The sequence below is a fragment of the Perca fluviatilis genome, chromosome 14 (assembly GCF_010015445.1).
Source record: "Perca fluviatilis chromosome 14, GENO_Pfluv_1.0, whole genome shotgun sequence".
In the NCBI taxonomy this organism is placed as follows: domain Eukaryota; kingdom Metazoa; phylum Chordata; class Actinopteri; order Perciformes; family Percidae; genus Perca; species Perca fluviatilis.
This window is the reverse complement of record NC_053125.1, coordinates 7827365-7840387: the sequence shown is the minus strand read 5'-3', so window position 1 is coordinate 7840387 and position 13023 is coordinate 7827365. Positions and strand designations below refer to the sequence as shown.

Genomic DNA, 13023 nt, shown 5'->3' with positions numbered 1-13023 from the left:
GCGATAAGAGTGGAATAAGAGTTTACATGGGGATACATTATCAGTGCCTACTGTATGATCGCAGTTTGACAATATTGACCTGAATTTAGTTGAAGAAAACCTTTCGCAATATCGACTTTTGCGAGTCATGGCTGTAGCGATTGTCATCTTTGTGTCAATTCCTTGAATGTGACCAACTGTTGCAACAGGATATGCATTAAGTCAGTGTGTTATGTGTCCTAAAGGTAATTCGTGAATGGAGAATACGGTTGGTCCTGACACAGACACATAGGTCACCACCCGGCTGCAGAGCACAGGCCTAGTGTATGTGGGCAGGCAGACCTGGACATTCTGACACCAAAAAAACAAACAAGAACTCCGGTCTGAGCCAAATTTCATTTAGGGCAGATCAAGACTATGAGATTAGCGCGTTCAACAGAACTGAAAGTGATACTATACGTTCTAAGAAAAGATGAAATAAGTAAAGACTGCCAACGATTCTAGCAAGTTTCAGTTCTTCTCAGTCTTAGAGTGAAATTTGTGGAGAACCAAGTATTTCTTCAGTATTTTCCCAAACACGGAAGTTTCGAAACTGGAATCAAAATTGCTTAATTTTAAACATCCTGTGGCTTCTTCAAGAGCAGTTGAACAATAGCTGGCCTACATTTCTAGAAAGAAAGAAAAAAGAGCAGCTCGTTGGTGTAATGTAGACGGGCTAGATTCCATCTCATTGAGGCCTGTGTCTGACTGTGGGTCATTTCTGTCCCAAAAATCCCATGGAATATAAATTTATAGGCTGGATTATTTTGCTTTGTGTGATTTGCAGGGTGAGTGGACTGCGTGGCAGACTAAAGGGGATCGAGGCTCTGCCAGGATTAGGGGAGAGTGGGGGCAGTTGCAACACTTTTTACATTTCCTTCAGTTTCTCAGCAACTGTTTGTATTAGAAAGACAAAATAATATATATTTTAAACCCATATATGTGTCACCTACCTGCCCATACTGCTGCAACATGTGTACATATGATAATTTGGAAGTAATTTGTACTTAAATGGACCCTGAAAAATATATAGGGACAGTTGCAACAGTACCGAGGGGCAGTTGCAACAGTCATTTAGATGTAATAAAACTCATACTCGGCATAATTATTCAAATATTTTTTAGTTTATTTGATACCAGAGTTATTAAACCACTGAATTGCATTTTATGTCAATTTTATCTAATTGTCATTATTGTTGTCATGAGGGACAGTTGCAACTGCCCCCCTCCTCAAGCCATCTTAAAATAGTGATGCTAGCCTAACACATTAGCTTTAACACATGGTACTTAAGTCTGTTAAGAGCTAAGAAACTGCACATTCAAACTATATTACGATAAAGATCAATACTTAAACAGTTTAGACCAGGGATCTTCAACAGGGGTCCTCAGAGTCAATGCAGATTATCCAAATTATTGTCAATTTCTGAAAGTAAAAAATAAAAATTAAGTCTTAACATGAATTTAACATATTATTAGCAAATATAAACCTCCACTGCTTACTGGCCTATAGGTAAGGTAGTCACTAAGGTAGCCATCCACAGATGTGATTTTCCACATGCATCTTTAACAATAAAACATGATTTATAAAAGCATGCCAACAATTATTAGGCTATTTTAATAGCTAAGTATTATATGCAAAAAAGCATATATAAAGGCTTTAGGCCTTCCTACATGTTATCTCAGGCCCAGTTTAATATGCAACTTCATTTTATACAATATATGTAGTAGGGGGTCCCTGCGCCCAACTCTCTTTCAGTTAAGGGGTCCTTGGCCTAAAAACGTTGAAGACCCCTGGTTTAGACAGTATGACAAAAAATCAGGTCGTAAAAAAGTTACTTTTTCATCCTGAATTTCAGTTCTCCCATAAGGAACGATGATGACATGTGGCTGTTAACTTCCGGACAGATGGAGGGGCCTACTGAGCATGTGCATTCGGACTTTCATGACTCTAGCTCATTCCTGATTGGAGAAATCGGCAATGTTGCAACTGCCACACGTTGTTGCAACCGTCCCCACTCTCCCTTATGCATTGACCCTGGTGAAATACCAAGACAAGTTTAAGACCTCATTATGGTCGTCATCTCCAGTTACACAATATTCCACCAAAGCCTGCAGCATGGGACGGACTTTCTGGTTCCTACTTGGGTGTCCTTGACATGAGAGGTGTAACGTTGGCATACAGAGAGAGCGAATAGAAGAGAAGAAAGGAATGATGGTGTCACACTGTGGTGAAGGGCATGGGTGGGATGGGGTTAGCTGATGCAATAGTGGTGTAACCCCACTAGTGTTACATTCTACAGCGACAGTGAGAGGTCTGCACTGTTTCCATATAAAGGACCTCCACTGATAGGCCTGTGGGGGAGGATGCGAAGCGATGGGTCCAAGACTACGAAGTGTAAAAATGGCCGTAAAATGTATATTTTCCATCAAATAAAAATAAACCCCTTACATATTTTCACTCAGCTATATTTCCAGTAGGCCCAGTGTTATAGCAACATCCGCCGCCATTATTCCATAATTAGAAACACGTTTTTTTTCTTCCTCTGTGGATTGGTCCAAAATGGCTGCAGCACCGGCTATCTTGAACCAGACCTATTTTATTAAAAAAATAATATAAGTAAAATAAAATAAGCTATAGCCTAATTAATGTTTCAATGTGACACGGGGAAAAGAAAGCTCCGATAGGCACCATTTTGGCTCTGTTTAGGCTATTTGAGCGACGAGCGTCAAGTTAGCTTGACTGAAGCAAGATTTCTGTTGGCGCCCTTTCAAAATCAAAGCCTCGGTTTACGTAGCCATATTAACACGCAGTGACGCAGATACGGCGACTTTTATTTTGTAGCGACCCGAGCTCTGGACTTCCTGTTGGACGCCAGCTAACCACAGCTGACCTGACTCGCCTCCGAGGGACTCGCCCACCTCCAGAGTGTAGCAGCAGCGCCCTCTGGCGGTCGGCCCCGGCAATAGCCAACATGTCGGCTCAGACTGGTCCTGATGCTGCGAGGATGCCGAGAGCAGCGATGTGAGAGGATATATATGTATGTAAACCATGCAAGGCCCGATTCATCCTGGCGCAGTCTCTGTGGCGCAATGGAATAGCGCGCTGGACTTCTAATCCAGAGGCTCCGGGTTCGAGTCCCGGCAGAGATGAGTCACTCTGTATGCCACACTGGCGGACCTGCGGTCATTTTTTTTTAGCAGATGGAAACGATGATGATGATGTTTTTGGTTGCAGATTGTTATGCCGTAATAGTCGATAATCACTGTCCGTGCAATAATGTGAGTTGTAGTGACTCAATTGGAACACTCTCCCATCCCTCTTCTTCCAAGCATGAATCAGTTACTCTCTTCTGGTACATTAGAACTAATAAAAACATATATACTCATATGATCCTGATTGTTCTATAGTCTAATACATTTGATTTTAAATCTCCTTAAAACCCTTGTTGTTTTCTACATTGCATTTTTTTTCTTATCTTAATTCTGCTTTTTGAGCTGGATCTCTCCCGAAAAAAAAGAGATTTGACATATTCACATTAGTAAAATGGCTATATCTTATATCTCAAAACTTTAACATTTGACAGTGTGCTAAATGTATTTTTTTTTCAGCAGCCTATGTCCATAATCACAATTATAACGTAGTATTTAACCTCACACAAAAAAATATGAAATTATAAAACATTTAGACTATATATCATATAGGCTATTTTCCCCAAAACGACCCAAGTTATTCACGAACCATTGATAATACCTTTACATATGAATTTTTATTTACAACGCCCCTGCTGATTTTTGTCCGTCATTAAAGATGCATAAAAACCAAATAACCTATGTTGTAAATACAAAAAAAAGATGATGAGTATCTCAGGTTAGAACGGTTCACCATCTCTCATCAGGATTACATCTCAATCCCCCGTGTGCGCGCAGATATTTTGGGATCCTTTGCTCCAGCTGCGCTCAGGAGACCATGCAAGGTCATCCTGGGTTTAGGACGCAAGGGGGCGCTCCAGGATCAGTAAGTCCTCCCCCTCTCCCTCCCTCCCTTTGCCCTGGTCTGAGACGAGAGGAACCGGCTTCACTGTGCAGACCCACTGAGCTGTGACAGCTACAGTATCACGGGGGGACCATCACCAAAATCTGTAGCCTACATTATGTGACAGGAATGAGGACATGTCATGGTCTGTTTATTCATCGTGTGTTCGGGCTATTTCATCATAGTGACATCACTGCCTTATTCCATTAAATAGCCACCAGTAATGGTGTCTGTGAATATTCCTACAGTAGCTGATTTCTTTCCCATAACTCACTACTTACAGCAAAAAGCATCTCCTCTAATAGTTTAACTATAGTGCTTTTATTCTACCTGTTTGTGTGTGTGTGTGTGTGTGTGTGTGTGTGTGTGTGTGTGTGTGTGTGTGTGTGTGTGTGTGTGTGTGTGTGTGTGCGTGGATCACTACACTCTATTTACATTGTAAATGTAACATCCGCATCATTCTTAAATATAGATGATGAAATGAGGTGGATAAGGCTGTCCCGAATTGGCATACTGTGAACAACAGAAACCAAGCAGTCCCGACCTCAGCAAATGTGTCAACAATTATTAGACCTCTCTAAGCTGGTCTGTCTTTTTATTTCATGATGTATTTTTTTTTTTAAATTTTTTGCCGGTGTTGGCCTGTGCAAGATCCAGAGGGAGAGAGAAAAAGGGGGCAGTGCTGTGGTGCTGCTGACGAGAGAGAGAGAGAGAGAGAGAGAGAGAGGAATGCCCCGTTAATGAGAATATGACGTCAAGTCAGAGAGATTACAGCGGGGACAACACCGGAAGTAAAGCGTGGTCACATTGGGTGAACTTTTATTTTATTTGTCAGGTATACGCTAACTCATAATAAGAGTTAACAGCTACGAGCCCCTTAAAGCCTCAAAAAAAAAAAAAGGCCCGAATAAGCCAGAATTGCCAGAAGAGATTCTGGGTTACACAGTAGGTCACTGCGCTGATGTCATCCTCGTAGTTCGGAAGAACTTGGTTTTAGGACAAAACCCATGTGGGCTTTTATTTTGAAGGATATATTTTTATATATAAAAAAAAACCCTATGCCGTTAATTCAACCTCTGAAACACAATGCACATTGTAAATAGGCTCTAGAACAAAAGTATTATGCATTTATTACATGAATACCACATTTGTTTATATGATATGACATGCATTCCATTACTGGGAATGTCTATGATTTACTAATTGCAATTACTTAAAATTCTCTACCAGTGTGTAATCATCGTCAATGTGGGTTTTACTTTGAAGACATGACCGGAAGTTTGTTGTGTCACTGGCGCTAGCTTCCCGCCTCAGTGTAGAGTAGAAAACGGACTGGAGAGCGAAGGAGAGGAGAGAGGTGAAAGAAAAAAAAAAAGCAGTGAAATGGTGTAAAAGCTGAGCAAGTCCAAGCCGAGTCAGGGGACAAACGAGGAGGGACAGACGCAGGAGGATTATTGCTCTTTTGTGTAATTATTAATAAAGTCAGTAAACTCCCGCTTTTTGATGCTTTCCTCACGGAGGTTTGAGCCAATAACGGACTTATTGGTCGGCTGAACCATGCAGAGGCTGCTGCTCCTGAGTTTGGCGTTGAGTTTTCAAACTGGTAAGACTGCATTTCTCTCTTTTTGGCGCATTATACACGGCAAATAATGTTCGAATTGAATATTGTGTGAAACTACAGAGGCTTTAAAAGAGACAGAGCCCGCCGCTAGCATTCCTTCAGAAGTGTGTGTGTGTGTGTGTGTGTGTGTGTGTGTGTGTGTGTGTGTGTGTCAGGGAGAAAAAGAGAAAGGCACATAACGTGATTTCATAGCATTCCCTTGATGAACCGCAGCAATGGATCACCTTTAGGCGTGCGTGTGCGCGCATGCGTGCACGTGCAGCTACGTGTGAGCGCGTGTGTGTCCGCACCGCAGCAATAGATCACCACACTTTTTTTTTTACATTTTTTTTTATTTAAATTAAATATGACCATTGTCGCGCGCCTCTACAACTTGTGCGAATACACGCGTTCCCTGTGTGCGCGTGCGTTCGTCCAACTTGAACGTGACGCGCGCCCACGAGGGTGCCTTAATGACCTTTTGCATATATGACGGACCCCGCGCCATGGCGGTACATTCAGACGGCCCGGGCCGTGGTGAAGGCGCCGAGGACGTGACGGGAATGACAGTGATTGACCAGCGCTGCTCTACATGCCAGCAGCACTTCCACACTGCTATCGCATCTGAATGGCTTGTCAGTCACTGAGACCACTGCTACCACTGCTACCAGCCCCCCTGTGCTGATCCTGGGGAGGGGGGTTTGCCGTGGCCACTGTGTCTGTCATTGTGTCAGTGGTCCTAGCTGGCTTATAGCTGTGCTAACAATGTCTGGAACAGGGGTTCGGTACAAATTAAGCTCTTGAGATGTGAAATGCGCGTGTGAGCGTCAGAGAATAGAGGGGTGGCACACACACACACACACCACACACACACACACACACACACACACACACACACACACACACACACAAACACACACGGCCCCTCTGCTGCTCCTGCCCCTTTGTGTCCTACCTGTGTGCTTGAACACAAAGCCCCGTTTTCACCCTCTCTGTGCATTTCAACAGCACAATGAGGCGTGTGCAGTATAGCAGCTGCAGCAGCAGCGCCCCATGCATCTGCCCCCCCCCCTCCAGTACCTGTGGGGTGCCAGGTAGGCTATTGGCTTATGATAATCACAGCTGTAGCCGAGTTGCTGGGAGACAGGAGGCTGAAGTAGGAGGATGGTTGTTATTTTTTTTATAAGCTACCTGTTTGATCGAGGCATATGCCGTCGTGGCCACACAGCCACAGCAAACCGCCCCTTTTTTTGTTTCCTTTCTATTGTCTACCTTGGCCGACCGGGAGCGTGCATTCATTGCTGGCGGCTGGCCGGACACTTCATCGTAGGTGGGGGGGGGGGGGCGTGTTCGGGGATGGGAAGGTATGGAAAGGGATGATGTCACCGTGTCTGCCAGGTTTTTTTGTCGCTCAGCCAGTCTTGCCGTGCTCAGCACCCACCCGTAGATGTGTTGTCGAGGGTTCACGCAAGCACACCGCAATCTATACACAGTAGGCTCCTTTTCATCGACAAATCAGGCGCTCCGTGAAGCCACACGTAATATGACACAATGTGGCGATCGTCGCAGCACACAAACACACACAGGACCCCCCCTTCTCTCTCCATGGAGACCCCTTGTCACATGCCGTTGCCCTGTTTGTCCACTCATAAACTGTTCAGTCCACATGACTAGCTCAGTAACACTTGCAGATGTGCATAAACAAGAAACGCACACACACACACACACACACACACACACACACACACAGCCTATTTACACGTGTGAAACCATGCGTCCTATTGTCTGTTGTTGCACTGTTACAACTGTGTAATCCGTTACAACTCCATGTTGGGCTCTCAAACACAAAGACATTTGCTCTCAAAGGGTTTCCCGAAGACGAGATTAGCAGGCTGCAAATGGAGCTGCATTTCGTTTAGGACGATTTAAAACGGTGTAATAAAAGCACTCGAATGTTGCTCGCTGTGGCTTTTGCATTTGGGTGCGAGGAGTAAACCTAACCCAGAGAGAGCTGAAACGATTAGCACCTCAAAAGAGATAATATTGCGTTAGGTTGGGAGCTTTTTTTCTTTTCTTCTTAAGAGCACCCAGACTCTTATCTCTTCATTAGACAAGTAAAACACAATTTCATGGCCTGCAATTTGCCCACATGTAATTGCCTAGTAGTGCCAACGATTGCAAGGTTATTATTAGTCGAGCAGCTAATTAAAGCGTTGGTGAATCCGAATGTTAATCTTAAGTGATTTAGATTCAGTGTATCTCTACCAGCAGCAACACCACAGGAGCGATTGATTTAAGCGTCCCAGCTTCGTATAGCACACACACCAACTTGGTCGTAAGTCCCAAGCAAGCGCCGCCATTAATGCAGCTGTTAAATGTTACTGCATAATCAATCATCGCAAACACACACGCCTTTAACTTCCTAATGAGCGGGAGAGCCTCGAGGCTGGACCTGCAGCGCTGCACCCATAAGCCCCGGACGCTCGGCCCGAGTGCTGACTCGGACAAAAGGCCCCGGTGCAGGTGTGCCATTTGTCAGCCTCTGTCCTTTTGTGCGGACAGAGGCCACGAGCCGCTGCCTGTAACTGTACGCTCAGGCCCTGAATCACACAGCCGAGCATGTGAAGCATACAGACCTCAGATAGATCCCTGTGTTGTGCTCGGCAAAGTAAACTAATCTGATAATGGACGAGTCAGACACATTTAAGGGGGCTTTTTTTTCCCTTTTTTTTTCACACCCAGAAAAAGAAGAGGTTGCTTGAGGGTTGTTTGCTCAGCAAAGTTGTGTTCCTGCTACCTCTCATGCGACGTTAATGACTCAAAGTGGGCTGTAATAGTTCAAATAAAAAGGACGAATTGGGAAAGCCTCATAAAGAATCCATTGCCGTACTAAAGCACTCTGTTAAAAACCAGCTGATTAACAACATTTGATGCATTCTTGCCCGGAATTCTCAGAGACCTTTTCATCGAAATAAATTCTGATTTTTTTTCCACGCTCTATGCGATGCTGCTGGGTAAAACAAATCCTCCATAACACAGCAAGTAATGGCTTTTATGTTTTCAACATAAATTAAAGAACTAGCTTGAGCTAATCCAACGAACCAAGACCTCCGTTTCATTAAGCACATGCAGAGCCGGAGAAATTGAAGCACTTAATATTGGTTACGAAACTATGGGGACATAGTGGGATGTAATGACCACTAAAACTGCACTTGGGAGTAGCGCTGGGCAATATATCTATTATATCGATATCGTGATATGAGACTAGATATCGTCTTAGATTTTGGATATCGTAATATGGTGATATGACATAAGTGTAGTCTTTTCCTGGTTTCAAAGGCTACATTACAGTAAAGTGATGTACTTTTCTGAACTTGCCAGACTGTTGTAACTGTTCTATTATTTGCCTTTACCCACTTAGTCATTGTATCCACATTACTGATGATTATTTATCAAAAATCTAATTGTGTAAATCTTTTGTGAAAGCACCAATAGTCAACCCTACAATATCGTAGCGGCATGGATATCGAGGCATTTGGTGAAAAATATCGTGATATTTGATTTTTCTCCATATCGCCCCAGCCCTACTTGGGAGCACTAGTTTCTGCTCAGATAATCTCTGCGAGACATTTAACATGAGCAGCAGTAGCAGCCACTGTGGCTGATGAAGAAAAAAAAAGTGCCACCTACAGGAACAGGAGATGATCTTGTGGATTATTATTCATAGAACTATTTAAGTGTTCTGCCGCGGTTTCAAGGCTAACGAACCATTAATGCGCCGCTATACTGAACCCTTTTCCGGCTCCCGAGCGTAGATCTGGAGTGACATATGTAGCGAGGCAGAAGTCTGTTTTTAATTTTGATCCCAGCGAGCGAGATACGGCTCTGGAGGGAGCATCCTACCGTTAAGGTGCGAAATTCGGGTCATTTTTTTTTTTTGGATCTGAATGAAGCCTGTTTACTGAAAAAACATCTCTAATTGACATCAGCCACTGAAAGCAATCACTGAACCAGTTGTAAAGCTCAATCTGGGAATGGAGCCTGTGATGTTATATCGTACGTGCACGCCTGTTGTTCTCCATTGGGTAGCCATTAAATAAACAAATTCTTGGCATTTCTGTCCCGGCAGGGTGTTTGTCAGTGTGTGACACGGTGATGGCTCCTCTCAGTACATATGTTTGTTTAAGATCATTCCTCTGGACACGAGTGGCCTGGTAATGCTTTTTCAAGTGGCGCCTGAAAAAAAAAAAGAAGAAGCAGTTTACGTGCCTGCTTTCAGGCGATTGAGTAAAAACCTGATAGGGTACTGAAGAATTTAGTCAGATAATTCATTATCAAACTGGTGGTCAGGGATGCATTCAGTTAAAAATAAAAAAAGTGTACACATCTCCTTTGAGCACCGTCAACGGCTACACGTTCCTCTACAGTGAAGCCCAAGGATTTAAAGGCCCCATAATCTGATTATGTTTGACAAGCTGGGGCCATCTAAGTTATAAAATGACGAAGGGGAAAAACACACACACACACACACACACACACACACACACACACACACACACACACACACACATCCCCTTAAAAATGTTTCTTTATGCAGAGTCCCCCGAGCAAGAGAGGAACTCTTTATCACATCTGACTGAATCTATTGGCCTTGTTTTCCCCTGTAACTGCACGGCCACATTCTGCAGCGAGGACCAATTTGGGGTGATGGAGACAGGGGGGTTGGGGGCGGGTTGCAGAAAAGTTGTTTTGGGGCGAGAATTGGGAGAGGAGGAGGGGGACAAAGAGGGGTAGTCTTGCGGGCAGGTGGGTGAAGCCTGATAGAGAGTGATTAGACTTCTTTTGGTTTGTTTTAAAAAGTGGGGAAAAAAAAAAAAAAAAAAAAAAAGGTGTGGTGTGGGAGGAGGGTGTGCTGGATAAAAAAAGAAAAAGCAAGCCAGGAGAGAGGGACGAGGACCAAGGAGGAGGAGGAGGAGGAGGAGGAGTGGTCGGGAGGCCAGCGGCAGAGAGAAAGGGACTATTACTCAGGCCTGACTGGCTCCTCAGCAGGGACAGTGGAGCCGCTCATTCAGACAGAATACAGCCCAGGCCGGTTCAAAGGCTACATTTGCGCTGGAATTTGGAGTGCTTGAAGTCACGTCTGAGGTGCCAGCTGAGCCCTTCCCCTGCCCCCCCCCCAGGTTAATTGGCATCAATCGGTGTTGCTGTTAACTTGCTTCTTGGCTTCTTTGGCTTTCTCGCCCCGCAAACTGCGCCTTTTTTTGCTTTCCAAAGTTCATTACATTTCACTCTTTCTCTCTTTCTGTCCCTCCCTGGACTTCTTTCTTTTTTCTTCTCTTCCTCTCCTCCTCCCCCAACCATTACTTCTCCTTCTCTTTCCATCTACCATTCTCTCTCTTGCTCTCTAATAAGTTCCAGATGTGGTTCTTGCATTCCTCTGGTCGGTGGAGAGAGAAAGAGAAGAGGGGAGGGGGTGGTATGAGTGGGGGGGAGGGGACAGGAGGAGAAGCACATTAGTTAAAACAGGGAGCGCATGATGAGGAAGAGGAGCCCATGTACTGTAACACACACACACACACACACACACACACACACACTCTCACACATGAACGTGCACTGGAAAACGTGCACACACAAGTAGAGGGAGGGAGAATGGATGCATTTGTGTGCGAGCGTGTGTCTAAGGGGATGGGGGAGGGGGGAGGTCGGTCCTGTAACCTCAAAAGTTTTGGGACATTCTCCTCCTCCTCCTCCTCCTTCGTCTCCCCCCCTCCTCACCCCCCTCCCTCCGCAGGAATGTGGCTGACGCTGATGATGTCACTTCATTTCTCCGCTCTCCCAGTTTTGTGCTCCTCTACAGGGACAGGGCCGAGAGACGGGAGCGATTCGACTCGCTCCATCCATCTTCCCTTTACGATAACAACATTAGGGTCAGCCGTCCAGCTAAATCGGTTACCACAGTACGGCAACGCTCGCCGTCCCCTCGTCGTCATGTAACATAACAGCCTGCGGGCTAAATCGTTGCCGACTATGAGTAATGAGTGAGCCATCTCTTAACAGTAGTAATCATTAATGGGCTTTGAAGTCCAGTCATTAAAACCATTTTGTGCAGATGCATTATTTTGTCCAAGACTGCCACTGTCAACCTAATATACCCTCAGGGCTTAACTTAACTCAGTGTACCCATGCTTGTAGTTCCAGATTAGGCTTTACCCAGTCTTAGGGCTGCGCGATATGAGGAAAATATCTAATTGCGATTATTTTGAATGATATTGCGATTGCGATTTGATTCGCGATATTGGAGGGAATGATCATTTTTCTCATTTTCATTGAAAAATATAAAAAATTTTAAAAGTGTGAAGGTGTGATTTTTGCAAGGATCTGTACCAAACAAATATTGTTTCTGTAGGATAAGATTTGTAGGCCGGGACGTCTCTCTGCAGCACCACTATACTTCATCCAGAACGGTTTGACACATATTTTGCCTTAAACAAATATTGCGCCCCCCACCCGCGATATGGATATTGCACTAGTCCATATTGCGATTTGCGATTAATTGTGCAGCCCTACCTAGTTTACATCTTGTCATGTGTAGTTGATGAAAGATACTTCTACATGGCCGAAAATATGTAGACCATAGGCATTATTATTCTGCTGTAACAAGGCTTTCAGGTTTCAGGCTTTCCACATGATTTTGGAACCTAGCTGCAGGTATTTGCACACATTGAGCAATCTGAGCATCAGTGAGGTCCAACACTGATGTTGGGTGATAGGACCTGGCTCGCCGTTGTATGGCTGGCATCATTTAAAAAAAAAAAAAAATGACAATACAATTACCAATACCAGTACTTTTCTTTTGATACCTTTTTTAAAATTTTTTATCTGCTTCATTCGATATCCATCGTGTTAATGGAAGCATCTCGGCACGCTGAACCGCCAACACAGTTCGTCAGATACAGTCGCTCGACTTCACCACACCGCAGGCTGTATGGGTTGTGGCTGCTGAGGTAGTGGGCCAATCACACGTCACATTAAATCTAAGAACGCTTGCGGTGATTGGCTGTGAGCAAAACCATACAAAGTCATTTTCTTTCTAGCCCTGGGTACAAAAAGGACCGAATGCAGGTATGGTTTGAACATTTCGTTACTACTTGTACTGGGTTATTTCGGTCGATACCTTAAAGGTGTTAAGTGCTGATACCCAGCCCTATGCAGTTAGTGTTTCAGTTCCTCCCATAGCTGTATAATGGGCTGCAGGCCATTCAATTTCATCCACACGGAACTGGGAAAACCATTTCTATATGGAGCTGGCATTGTCATAATGAAACAGGAGAGGGATAAACACAAAGTGTCATAGTATTGAAAATATCACT

General features: G+C 44.3%; 1 protein-coding gene and 1 non-coding gene across 4 annotated transcripts in view; both read left to right on the top strand.

The window, feature by feature from the left end:
* Positions 1-3093: 3093 nt before the first annotated feature.
* trnar-ucu lies at positions 3094-3167 on the top strand. The gene has a single exon. It is a non-coding gene; the product is annotated as a tRNA-Arg (tRNA).
* A 2192-nt stretch (positions 3168-5359) lies between these two features.
* The window catches only part of kirrel1a (kirre like nephrin family adhesion molecule 1a), a 37750-nt gene continuing 30086 nt past the window's right edge, over positions 5360-13023 (top strand). For all 3 annotated transcript variants that reach the window (XM_039823090.1, XM_039823092.1, XM_039823089.1), the window contains exon 1: positions 5360-5653. In XM_039823090.1, the coding sequence (XP_039679024.1) occupies positions 5608-5653 (46 nt within the window). In that variant the 5' untranslated portion in view covers positions 5360-5607. The remainder of the gene's footprint in view (positions 5654-13023) is intronic.